Source organism: Phalacrocorax aristotelis, chromosome 1 (genome assembly GCF_949628215.1).
Source record: "Phalacrocorax aristotelis chromosome 1, bGulAri2.1, whole genome shotgun sequence".
Taxonomy (NCBI): Eukaryota; Metazoa; Chordata; class Aves; order Suliformes; family Phalacrocoracidae; genus Phalacrocorax; species Phalacrocorax aristotelis.
In genome coordinates this window covers 10,198,948-10,212,647 of record NC_134276.1, presented here as the reverse complement: position 1 = coordinate 10,212,647, position 13,700 = coordinate 10,198,948, and the positions used below count along the sequence as shown (strand labels likewise).

Below are 13,700 nucleotides of genomic sequence, written 5' to 3'. Positions count from 1 at the left end.
GAATGGTCTTTGAGGAACTGAAGGATGCAGTGGCATAGAAGACTGACAATAAGAAATGATTTTGGGAAAAGAATGATATTATCAGACTTTTTGTAGAAGTTCATGAAGACTAAAAAGTATCTTTAAATTTAAAAACTGATCAAGAACTTCAGAATGGGTCACAATATGTCTAAATTCTAGATGCTGCCATGTCTAACTTAGGGCTTGCAGAACTAGACACCTGTGCTTCCTTCCTCACAGAAATGAAGGAGTCTGAGGTTTACACTTTCAAGTGCAGACAGCTTGCCACAGAATACCTATCATGCTGTCGTTATTGCCACCTGCTGTCTGTCTTTCCCTCTCAGCAAGTCCCAGATACAGACACAGATGTCTTAGCAGCTCTTGAAGAAGTTGTTGAACAGGCACAAGTTGCAGCCCAGTATATTGAGGAAAAACAGAATGAGTGCTGGCTTGCTGCAACAATTTTGTAAATTGTGTTGGTTTTCTGTAGTGGAGCCAGTAACATCCAAGATGATGCTGGATAAGCTAAGGATAAGAATCACATTGGCTGTCTCAAGAGAAGTCAGCACCAGCATTAGGCTTCTCAGAATAGAGATCAGAAAAGCTTCGTGCTTACAAGTGAGTGGGGAAACACCCCCACCGACAGCATGGGGCGTAATGTCTTTGACCTCAAATCTGTTTGATAAATGTCTGGGTTAGGGCTTGGGGAAAGACCTGGACTGAGTCCATCTGAGGATCATCTTCTCTCAAAAATTAAGTAAAGCTCCATTTGCTTTTAAAATTCAACTGCTACAGATTGTGGTTTGCACTGAACAAAGATGGCTCAAAAAGCAGACCCAAATCTGGGAGAAGGTACTGGACAGTTTGAATCCCACCTTATCAAAATATCACATAAACTGTTGTGTTACAATCAGCCTTACAGGTGCTTCCTCTCTCTGGGACAGTTAGCCTTGAATTTTTTGTGCACAGGGGAACAGAGTCAATAGGAGAGAGAGAACTGCTGTCCCTATATCCTATTCCTTGCAGTGGTTCAGGGACAGGCCACAGATTTCTTTTTAAATCGATGTTGCTGTAGTTTACAAGTGTATTTTGAGAGATCCTGGGCCCTGACGTTGTATATTATCTATCAGCTACTGCCAAAAAGGGCCCTAATTAAACTTGAATGAAACAATGCTATGGTTAGACCAGAAATTAAAAAATTATGTCTTCTAGGATGAGAGAAAAACTTGCTGAGGAAGCTTACAGGTCATTTAGGGAAAGATCTCAACAATTTTGGAGTTTGGTGCTTCAGTTCTGGATACAGCCTCCTTAGCAACAGAAAAATACTTTGTGTATCCACCTGGTCAACAGAAACAGTCTATTGCTGCCCCCCTCTGCATGGCGGATTTGTGTTATCATTCCCTTGATTGCTGCAGACAAAATCCTCTAGGTTAGCCTAACTGATGATCTAAACTAACCTGACCAATTTTTTCAGAGGTGGATCCTCCATTGGCAAAAGGAGCAGTGGAGCAGCCAGCAACGTCTCCCATCAGCACAACTAGATTTGGGGGAGGACACATCTCCATGGTTCACAAAAGTGTGAAAATAACTGAGCAACAACTCTAAAAGCATTTCCCATTATCTGGAAAACTGGATTATTTAATGAGAAAGATCAACAGCTAATTAAAATAATGACTTAATTACAGCAACTTGCCTAGAGGGCTATAATGTGAAGAGTAGAAATCCTTATGAATAAATGAGGTCTTATGGAAAAGAAAAAAATCTACCATGACACTGAAATCCATCAGATCACAGCCTGCCTTCTAAGACATGGTGGAGGCCTCAGCTGAAATGGCAGACCAAATTTCACAAAATATTTGCTGTGCAAGAGGTTAGTAATCCTCTAGCGGCAGCGTGTCCGATGAAGGCATCTAATTTTCTCTGTCTGACCTTGGTTGTCCCATTGTAGTCTTCTGAGCAGACTGTCATAAGAGGAAGCTGCACACCAAAGTCAGAAGTACAGACTCTACTAAGATGGTAATAATTTGGTATCCTTTTAAATTAAGGACATGATGAATTTTCTTTGCTTCTAATTGTCTTCATATTAAAAATACCTTGATATGGAAGAGGCATGGCAGGGATAGATTTTGGATAAAAGAATAAAAATAGGTCTTCATCTCAAAGACATGCTTTGTGAGATGATTGTATGTCTGACAAGATATATTGCCTTGTTTTTACTCGGGTGACTAGAAGGCTTCTTGCTTAATTTTATTTGCAAACAGCTGCAAGACTCAGCCTGTGAGGAGAAGAACGTCATGGATGAGTATTCTGGGCTGGCTGCCCAAAACTTGTTATGATCATTATACATCCATCACACAGTATGTGACAGTTTTCCCATCTTCATATGTGATTGTGTAAAAGGAGAGCTGAAAGGGCTACCTTGGAGTATAATTATGCAACACCAAGGTAGGTAATAAAAGGTCAACAACAAAATTAGAAACTAATAGAAACAGGAAATGACTTCTGGTTTCCCAATGCGCTATGAGTAGTGCTATAATAATCAAGCTAAAAAATTCAAAGCTCTGAAAATAAATCCAGTGGTTAACAATTCTTAAAATACAAAGCTGAGTGAAAACATGAAACTTTTTTACTCTCACTTCAGAAGTTATCTAAAGCCTGAGCTCTCGGAATGGAGTACATTACCTTGTTAATATTGCTCAATGTGTTCCACTTGGGTATATTATTTGCAAAAAAACCCTCTTTATAAATTTTGTTTTCTTTGTAATAATCCTCCTAGTGTTTTTAAATGCTCCATTTTTAAGGCTCCTGCAAACTGTCATACTCTCTGTTGATGATCATGTTGTTGCTATTTATGCTACTTCTTTCAGTGTCCCTGCTGCGGCCTGCACCGTGAAGGCTGCAATGGAAATCTGCCTCTTGACTTCTTCCCAGGCTTCACGTTGATCAGCTTTGTTTTTAATGTCAAACATGGCATCATAGATCCCTGGGAATGATTCTCCTGCATACTTGTTATGGCTACTTGGAGCAAAGATAACATGTCTGTAGGGAAGTTGAGGAAAAAAAATAACAATATTCCACATTAGGAAAATAAAACATTATTTTCTGAATAGAACTAATCCATTTCTATATTATCTGTTAAATTCTCGACATTGAAGGTATAAATAAATAAGATTAGTGAGCAATAACACCTATCATCTATGAAGCAAGAAAATAATGTGTGAAATTATTGCATGTGAATTCCAGAGCTTTATAGCTAACAAGATTTGTGATAAAGTTGACTGAAGTATGTTCCTTTCCCTTATTTTAGATGAAATGGAAAGATTAAAAAAAGCCAGCTTCTTTTCTCCCAGATACACACTCTCCAAGAGATACAGGCATGCTTTGAGGTAGAAAAGCTGATGCTTTAACAAGAGACTGTTCTCAACAGATTTTTAATCAGAAGCTATGAGGATTACAAGGACGATCTTAAGTTCTCTTTCTACAGTTACTTTTTAGTGGAACTTCTTAGCGGAAAGATTACTGTTCTGAATTATGCAGAGTGGTAAAAGGACCAAAAAGCTAGACTTGACCTGACTATTCTGCCTCTCAAACAAGATTTAGCTCTTGAACTGGATGAGAGAACTACTGAATTCACTTCACTGCTGTTGAAGTACTGCCCTCTACACTGGATTTGCTAGCATGACTGCTCTGCTATAATCAATCAGATTGTAGATACTTCAATTATACTCTATTTTACTTTCAAATAATAACAACAACTTCGGAAAGATCCTTTACCACTGAAATTACTTGAACTGAGTCCAGGGCCAAACGTTTACATTTGTTTAGAAGCCCACTGAAATCAATGGAAATGAGTTTACTGACTTGAATTGGCTTCCAGTAAGGCTTTTATACATTCTACATAGTGTATCTCACTGATTGTTTTCCCTTTTCAATCTTATTTGTCCTGTTTAATTGACTTCTACCCTGTTGAATAAAATCATTACAATTCCATTTAGAGACCTGTAAATTTTAAAGGAATTCTCATAGGGTACTCCACACAGAAAGTGAAAAATGAGCCTTTCTTACCTATAGAATGGCCTGCCAGGTAATCCAAGAGGATCGATGAAAGCCCTTTCTAGAAACATGAGCTGATCATTTAGTGATCTGACAGCAATTAGGCTAAAAAGAAAACAAAGGACTAAGTCAGCTGTTAGTGTTTGGCCCACTCTCATCCCGTGCCCCAACGTACACAGCTCTGGATTTTCAAAGGACATTAGATCCAAGTTGTTGAACTTAAAGTGTAGTCCACAGAAGACAGCCCATGCCATCTGCACAACAGAATTATGCTGATCTGTACTGTGAGACAGCCTAGTTTGTAACCTGAAAGTCTCTTAAAACTGCTTTTACAGGCCAAGGAATAGTGTCAAAGACGACAGACTTTCAGGTATTTTCTCTCATGTTGCACCTTATTCCTGTATCTCCTTTTCATTAGGATGCTTAGGCAGACCATTCTCTTCTTTTGTACCACAGTTTTCTAAAGACACTATTTTCCACAAAGCCAGCCAGCAGCAAATTACTTCAATAAAATGACATTTATTTTTATGTAAAACAACAACATCTGAGAAACAGGAACCTTGTGATGTTAGAATAATCTTTTGAATCATCCGAGAATTGTGGTTTTTGATGGCAGTCTGTAAATTCCCTGGAGCAGAGACCATCTGTATCTGTGTGCTCTGAATAGCTTTGAGCATACCACTGATGCTTAACAAATAAAATAACTGTGAAGAAGATTATACTGAATATATGTGGATTTGGTAGTTCACATCCAAAGTAGCTTACTGTAGGGCTTCAAAGGCGCTCACCAAGAAAAAATGGTTACATTTCTATCACTGTTAAGCCTGGAGTAACTCTACTACTGTCAGAGAAACAGTTTCAAGTTTACATTGGTGTAGATGGAAACTGAAACTGGTTCACCAAATTACAGCTTAGATTTAGGCCACCCATCAATGAAGCCATTTTGAAAGCGTCAGATACATGTCATATGTCATAGATGTCATATTTTACATAAGAAATTATTGTTAACTCATTTATCCTGAAAGTTGCTGCCATTAAAAAGATGGCTTTTATTCTCACTTAGTCTTCTGTAAGGATAAGCATATGGCTAAATTAGATTCTTCCCGAGAAATGTAACATACACATATGTATATACAAAAGGAAGTTTGGTTTCTCATTCTGGGCATGGCCTACAAAGAATAAATTAAGTCATGTGCACATTAGGCCTTGTGGCATAGGTGGTGCACAGAGTTTTAGGAAAGCTCACCAAAAAGCTTGCCACAACTACAGTCATGGTACAGCTATTTTTTTTTTTTCATTAAGTGGTACCAGTATCTTGAAAACTAGAGTGCTGGCAAACAATGACCACAAGTCAACATTTGTTCTTTAATGATAATCCAGTGACAAAATCCTAGGATACGTTTCTACTTGAAGGAAGTTACACACCTGAGCTGGCTCTGTTCGTGCTAACCAGCACTCTAGTCACATCCATGTATCATCCTAGCACTGCTCCTCAACTAAAACCCATCAAGAATTGACACTAACTAGCTTGGACACTTTTTGAAGATAACATGGCTAAATTCCCAGGCTCTGCGGTGTTTCTGATGCCCACTAATTCAACGTTTCTATACTTTGTTTCTTAGAGTAACCAGATCCTTAAAGAGAAGAATCCATAAGGACTCATAATAAAAGAAATGACTGACAGTCATTTGTCACCCAGGTTGTTCAGGGGACTAAATGCAAGTGAAGATTATGCCCTCTGAGCCCAGAGGACTACATGGAATATTTGACTGGAAGGAAGAAAGAGTTAAACTTACTTGTTGAAATCTATTTGTTGCAGCCTTTCATGAAAGCTAGCAGCAACTTCTGTAAAATTCTTCACGGCTGAAAAGAGAGCATCTGTAGGGAGCAGGAAGGAAGCATTTAACTTCAAATCCTGAAGGAATCATTTAACCAATCAAATTCTTCAGATTAAATCTTTATCTTTCACTGTGATCATGATCTGTCAATTCTTACAGAATAAAATCAGATGACCCCACAATCCTACATTACAAACTATGTAATTCTGTGTGAAAACTTGCCTTGGAGACAATATTCACAAAAATTGTTTGTTTGCTACTTGAAGAATGTACAGAAATATCGAAAACTAGAGCATGGATTGCCAGAACCAGACTGTTCAGGTAGGTCCAGGATTTTATAAATCCCAACCACCTGTGTTTTACTTGTACGTCCCTCCACACATACAGAGATCTGAGAAAGACTGAGAGTATATAGTGTGTGTGAGCGTGTGTGCACAGGCACACGTACCTAGTGTTGGTCATCAGCAACCAAGTCCTCAACTGAATATATAAAAGCTTCTCAGGAAGGAGGCATATTGCAAATCCCTATAACATGAAATAGAATTTCACATGCCAGTACAAGATCCCTATTGTGGCATCAGGATGAACCATTCCTGCCTGACCAATTCCCGAGGCAAACTTCTCATGGTGCTTCACTTGCCAACATCTGCCCATAAACTGAAACAAGAAAAGTTCTGGCTGGATATGAGGAGAATATTTTTCACCCTGAGAACAGTCAAGCACTGTGGCCCAGAGAGGTTCTGCAGTCTCTGTCCTGGGAGTTTTTCAAGACCAGATGAGATAAAGCTCTGAGCAACCTGGTCTGACCTCAGAGCTGACCCTGCCTTGGGCAGGTTGACCTAGAGACCTCCTATGCTCCTATGATCAGTGTTGGACAGAGAATTATCCAACACCATAAGCTGCAAAGTAGTGTCGTCTTTTTTTAGGGACCAAGACAAAGATATCTTGTTGACAACATTGGTGAACCATGCACACGTCAAAGAGCACACGACTGTATTAGTTCTATTTCACAGTGGAAGAGTCTCTATACACACATGCTAGTGACAAAATATTCAAATTTCAAATTACTGGAGGGTGTGGCTCTTGTTTTATTTACTGTTCATACAGCACACGGTAAATACCAGGTCACGGCTAAGACATACACTAAGATAAGGCACTGCTAGCATTAGCAGAGGAGTGTGATGGAAGACTGTACGTACCAAAGGATACACTGTATGTTGCCAGTTCCTCTTCATGATTTCTTGACAAATTATAGATGATGTGAGCATAGTTGCTCACAGCTGATGCATAATCTCTACAGTCGAAAGGAAGCACAACGGAGCTGGCCAATTCAAACACCAGCCCTCCCCGTACCTGAGCTACTGTCAGATGATTCTTGAAAGTGGGATCATAAAACCTCTCCACAATTTCATAGGTTTCATAGACACTGTGGTAAACTGGATAGCTGCTATATTTTTCTACATTCTGAAACGAACAAACCCAAACAAAACCATTATTCAGCTGTGGATACTTCAGCTTTGCTTGAAAACCTTTTCTGTGGGATTCAAGGCACTGTAAAGTTAAGTGTTCAGGTCACACGAATCCTAGGTAGCCACTACAGAGAGTCAAATGAGAAGAATGGCTCAGCGGTGGCTCTCTTAGACATCAGCCTATGAGGAGATGAATGGTCATTTGGAGATGCCTCTCTCCACTGACCATGTACAGAGCCTAAAGAAGGTAGCTAAGAACAGACACATAACTTCTAATTGGCTAAATAAAGGTAAGATTGCCCTTCCTCTCTTTGCTTGGAGATCAACAGTCATTTCTGTTGTGTCTTTGGATATGCCTTTACAGAGGAAAAGACCACACTGAATAGATTACTCCTTGTATTTCTCAATTAGTCTCATCTCACAGCATGCTCCAGAGTCAAACCCGTATTCTCCATAAGACATGAACCATTTTGAATTCAAAGCTTCGTAAGTTATTACAAACTATTCAAAGCCATCACAAGCCACTCATAAGCTTTCATCAGCCACAGGTAATTTTGAGCACATCCATTTACCCTGAGCAAAGTTCCTTTTGTCCAATTGATACCAAGTTGACCATTCCTATTTATTAAATAGTTGTGTTGTAGTAGCACACAGAGCTCTAGTAATGAACTGGGACTCCACTCTGACACACTAAACTGAATTCCTCCAAAAAGCTGGCAGCCTAAATGGCTCAATTACAGGTGACATTATTCTGGCAGTTACAGGGGAGACAAAATTACAAAGACACAGACTTACCCAATTTTTACTGTAACGTGCTCTGCCTGAAGCAATGCCAAGACGTTGAAAAAAGACTTCAAAGTCATTGCCAGAACCCAGTTTATTTATTCTTTTAACAAGAAAGAGGAAAGTGCCTTGAGTGACAATACTTAAAGTATAATTATAGTTTTCTTCCAAGTACTGTGGCAATTATTGCAGTCACAGTCACTACGGTCTTCCCCTAGTATGCTCTTTCTGTTGATATACCACGAACTGCCTGTGACCCCTATATCACATGCACCTCACCAGTTGCATTCTTGGAGGAGCAGAGTCATCATTCTCAGGGTCAGAGAAATCAAACTCTCAAGAGGATAATTTAACTCATCAACTTTAATCATTAATAAGACCCAGTGACCTTCCTCCTGCTGAACTTCCACTATCCCAAGCTCTCAACTCAGAGAAATCACAACAGTACCAGCATGGGACCATGGAATAGAATCCGCCTTTGAGATTCTATAGAGAAACTCCGGTAAATTGAAAGGACAGTGTTGTAAAAACCTGCCTGGTGTGCTCCCCAGCCACCCAAACTCAGAGGGGAAGACAGTGCACAGGAAAGCTGCTGTGTGAGTATCTTCTGTGCCTGCCACTGGCTTGCGCGTACTACTCTTATTTATCTAAACACACTTGACTTTTTATATATAAACCCTCCTGTCCATGCTACAAAGACAAGTTCGCAAAGCTGTTGTACAATAGCGTATCAGCTGCAAACAATAAAACTCTGAAATTTATACCAGCTGAGAATCACACCATTTCTTTCAGGCGTTCCGTTTTTCAAGTGGATGTTTCTTTAAAACCCACACTCTACAAGTTATGACAACTTTTGGTGTATCTTTTTTTTTTTTTTTTTTCGTCACTGACCTGGGGACCTCTTTGTATTCTCTTGATGGATTTTTTTCATACCAGCTCTCATAAAGAGATTTTCCTTCAAACCCCTCATCAGGACTTGGTATCTAGAAAAAGTATAGTGTACAAAAAGACAAAGGGTACAATTTTAAATGTTACCAACACAACAAATCTACAGTCTGTCACCACGTAAAGCCTATGGCTTAGGGCGCTGAATAAGTCACAGTCTTAAGTCCCTCAACCTTTCTGCATTTCCATTTTAACATTTAAATACATAGTAATTTCCAAAGGAATAGTTTATTTGCTAAAAACAAATCTAGAGGTAACTCTAGATGGAAGAAAACACAGGGAAAGTAAAACATTTCAAGTCAGTATTTACAATCTGATATTTCTTTTTGAGATTTTCAGCCATTTAATTTAAATATTCAAGAGAAAAATCCCTCACAAAACCGAAACTTTTTATTTTGCTTTGGCAGAAAACCTCAATTTTGTCTTGGTTTAATTCAAAACTGTTTCTACCTTGGTTTAGTTCACAAAAATTATTTTCATGGATGTAGCAGTAACCTTAGAAGGACAAAGCGTGCAGTACTTGGTGTTCATGTCATCATAGCTGCTACAAATCATGATAATCCCGAAGCTCATCTCTATCACTCTTTTCAGACCACCCTCCAGATTACTGAGCAGGTAATACACTGTGGGTATGTTTTCATCTTTCCTTTTTATTGATGGGCTGCTGAGGATTTATTATCTTTAATCTATTAAAGATCATTAATATCTATTTTATTATCTATATCTACTATCTAAGAATTACTCCACAATAACAATTAAAATAAAACTAATATTTTTGCTTTTTTGGTCATGAAGCTAATTGTTCGTAGAACAGTATTAACACTTTTTGTCACAGATTAATTTTGGAGGGGATCACACAGGACCTGATCAGCATTCTCTTCAGACACCAGCTACCAACAAACTGTGGTTACACACATTCATCAGCCTTTGCTGCCGCTTCCCAGCTGGAGGAAGGGTTATGCAACCATGTTTACTGCCATTTCGGTCAACGTTTTAACAATGGCTCTTGGTGCCCAGACGGAGGCTCAGCTGACCTGATTTTCTGACCATTCTGAACACCTTCACTTAGCACCGGTTACCATGGGAACTGCAGGTGATCAGCTCTTCTGCAGTTCAGGACAGAAATAACTTATTTTGGGCACCTAATTTTAACAGAGTTAAATTTTATTTGTTGCATTTCAATGGCCAGAAAATTATTATACTGAATTATTGTGTTTCCTCTATTTTTGTACCAGTCTAATGCCAGCTTCCAAGAGATAACAAATTATTGACCCTGGAAAAGACAGACGACTGAATATATACAGCAGATGAAGACAGATATAGTAGATTAACAGAATATATACAATAGTTGAATGTATATATGTATATAAAAGACAGAAGACTAATTAAATGTTCATGCTTTAATACAGATGAACAGGAAAAAAACCCAGAAATAAAAAGCTCTTAGTGCCAGCCTCTCAGACCCACTCTGACAGCAAAACATCTTACAACTAAGGTGGTGAGGCTATTACCTGAAAAAGGTCCCTACCTTTTAATTTTGTGTGCCACACAAATATGTGTGAAAGCATCATGGTCAGAGCCAATTAATATTTCACAGGGCACACTGAAGGCAGCCACATGGACCAAACCTGTCACATCATGCTAAAAACAACACTGTAGCAAGCCTGATTTCTTCCCCTGCCTAAGGGGAGTCAGAGCCTCCCACTACCGTGGGCACCCTAGTAACTGGACCAGGCAGACAAGTTTGTGCTTGTCCTCTGGCTCATGGCATGTTTTTATTCTTCTGTGCTTAAAAGGAATACCTGCCCAGGAGGAGTGGAAAACTCCCCCAGTCTTGAATAGCTAATGATTTAAAGGTATACACTTGAGATCACTTTGCCACTCCTGGGAAAAAGCTCCAGTTACTTAGCTATTGACTTAAAGGGGGTACTGCAGTTAGAAAAGAAAGATAGATCTGACACCGTATTTTATACACAGAGCTCCATCCAGTAAGTGAGCACTGAACATGCTGGCTAAAATCTTCAAGTGATATTACCTCTTTAGTCAGACTGTATACCAGTCTGTACATCAGTGGTGTGCAATCCACTCGTAGTGTGTAGTTTCCTAAAAAACAGGAAAAACTATTTATCCAAAGAAGCAAATTCTGCTCAGCTGAAACCTCATGCCATAATTTGTTAATAAGAAAGGGACTAAAGAGCTACACTCTCTACAAGGAACCAGCCGATTCTCGCTGTAGACGAGTTCGCTTCCCATGATCTTGTCAGTGCATTTGTATTGGTTGGGATGAGTTACAGCCCAGCTTCAGAAGCAACGCTTAAAAGCTTTTCTTATGTCCCTATGTTTATTACACGTTGTAAGAGGAGAAGCTGACTCTAAAGAGTTGCCATAGAACTGTGGACAGGGGCAGAACACTTCTTGTCCCTTTTCATGACATCCCAAATAGTGTAACTACTGTAATGGACTTCTTCCCTGAAGCATCAGGAATATCTGAAGGATAATTTATGATTCTGGGTCACAGTTTTCACAGGATCACAGAATCCCAGGTTGGAAGGGACCTCAGGGATCATCTAGTCCAACCTTTCTAGGAAGAGCACAGTCTAGACAAGATGGCCCAGCACCCTGTCCAGCCGACTCTAAAAGGTGTCCAACATGGCCGAGCCAACCACTTCCCTGGGGAGATTATTCCAATCGTTGACTGTCCTCACTGTGAAAATTTTCCCGCTGATGTCCAATCGGAATCTTCCCAAGAGCAATTTGTGTCCAGAGCAATTTTTCTCCAGTATCTACTTGCAAAGTAATGTGACATTATCATGTAGAAGCTTTCATAAATCTCCAAGCCAAAACACCGCCCAGTCATCTGTATATAGCATAACTATTCTTGTAAAACACATGTCAAAACTGTGTACCTTCGATGGAGGAATCTGCATTGATATAAGCCACTCCTCGTGTTTGCAATACTTTGGCATTTTCCTACAAAAAGGAAAAGAGAAGGAAAATGCTGAGGAACCTTTTTTTCCTCAGAACTATTTTCCCATTCACAGAAGCGACAGCTGCTTGAGGGAAAGGAGCTGCAAGGAGCCATATATTCTTGGTAGTTCAAAAGCAAACTTGAGAGAGAGAGAGATTGAGAGAGAGAGAGAGAGAGAGAGTGTGTGTGTGTGTATAATGAAGAGAGAGGGAGGGAGGGAAGTGTTGCTTTTTGGTACAGATTTCTCAAAAGATCTGCCACTGTGAAAACAGCTCTTTGAACACTATTGGTTTACCTCAGCCCACTCTGTCGATCCTAACAAACCAAATTCCTCTGCATCCCAGCTTGCAAATATCACTGTTCTCCTTGGCCTCCATCCTGCAGTAAAAGAACATGAAAACTGTATTACAGAAATGAAGACTGCTTGTTACATGCTAACTAATGTGAAAACAAATGTCATTTTGGGGGGGCTCATCTTTCATCCTTATCTGTGGGGAAAGGTGTGTTTAAGGAACTTTAACACCAACTTCTTCACTAATCTGATAATGGTTTTCTAATTTTGTAGCAATCTCACTTCTACTTCAATATTGTACCAAATAACGTATTCTTTTTCTTCTCTCAGCCTTAATCGCAAGAAAATTTTCTAAGATTCAGAACTCTGAACAAGGAAAAATAATGTGCTTGCGCACAAATTCTTGAAAGAAAGATTTTCTACTCTTTTTGCTCATTCAAGTACACATTGTATACCTGTGTCTACTTTGACAGAAAAGTGTTTGGCATGTTTTCATAACTATTCCTGAATTTCTTTGACCTGTCTCCGAAATGCCAGTTTTCAAAACCTAAGGAATTCCCTTTGACAGATCACCTTCAAAACAAAGGTCTTTCACTTGAAATTCTGCATTTGATTTAAATGCAGGCCAAATGGAACAGGCTTTATTGTCCTGCCCCTGTATCTTTGCCCAAAGTTTTCTTTGAGGCTACTGGAACCTTCTCATCTTTTGCTCCCTTTTCCACTTTACTTCCCCCGCCCCAGCTTACATTCCAAAGATAGTTTCCCCTGATATCCAGTAACTCGGAGGGAATGGACAGAAAACTAAATGTCAGTGAGTTTTAAGTGTAATGGGTAGGCAAAGAAAGCTCCTCTAGCACAGTACTTCAGTTACGTCAGAGCTTCTTTCCATGGGACGTCAGCTGTCTCCATGCTTTCCGTGGGAGACAGCATTTGCTCTGAGAGCATTTGCTCTGAGAGCAGCAGAAACTTGGTACAGTTGACATTTGTTCCTATTCTCATCTAACTAGGCATGAGGTGTTTTTAACCATTACCTCCTACTATGTTTGCACAGCTCATTCTCTGCATTACACAGACATGTTTTATTTATTCTTGGGTCTGTCCCCAAACTACAGTCAAGTGATGAGAAGGCTCTCAATGTTGCCCCGATGAAGCCTTGATCAGCCCACCACTGTATCAATTTTGAAACTGAACCACTGAAACATCCAGTCTGACCAGCCTCAAATACACAGTAATCAATCGTATCTAAATGTCATATTTATTTCAGTATCCCCAATTTTGTGCTTTGTTGTCCTTTACGTGTACTTTCTCTTGAGCAGAAGTACCTCACATATACCAAGGTTGTAACTGGAACT

At 39.5% G+C, this 13,700-nt stretch overlaps 1 protein-coding gene across 3 annotated transcripts in view; it reads right to left on the bottom strand.

The window, feature by feature from the left end:
• Positions 1-1,689: 1,689 nt before the first annotated feature.
• LOC142051680 (putative N-acetylated-alpha-linked acidic dipeptidase) overlaps positions 1,690-13,700 on the bottom strand; it is a 29,628-nt gene continuing 17,617 nt past the window's right edge. For all 3 annotated transcript variants that reach the window (XM_075081027.1, XM_075081038.1, XM_075081047.1), the window contains 9 exons: positions 12,352-12,434; positions 11,995-12,058; positions 11,124-11,191; positions 9,035-9,126; positions 8,156-8,246; positions 7,091-7,355; positions 5,850-5,931; positions 4,066-4,158; positions 1,690-3,039 (listed from right to left, as the gene is read on the bottom strand). In XM_075081027.1, the coding sequence (XP_074937128.1) occupies positions 2,850-3,039; positions 4,066-4,158; positions 5,850-5,931; positions 7,091-7,355; positions 8,156-8,246; positions 9,035-9,126; positions 11,124-11,191; positions 11,995-12,058; positions 12,352-12,434 (1,028 nt within the window). In that variant the 3' untranslated portion in view covers positions 1,690-2,849. The remainder of the gene's footprint in view (positions 3,040-4,065; positions 4,159-5,849; positions 5,932-7,090; positions 7,356-8,155; positions 8,247-9,034; positions 9,127-11,123; positions 11,192-11,994; positions 12,059-12,351; positions 12,435-13,700) is intronic.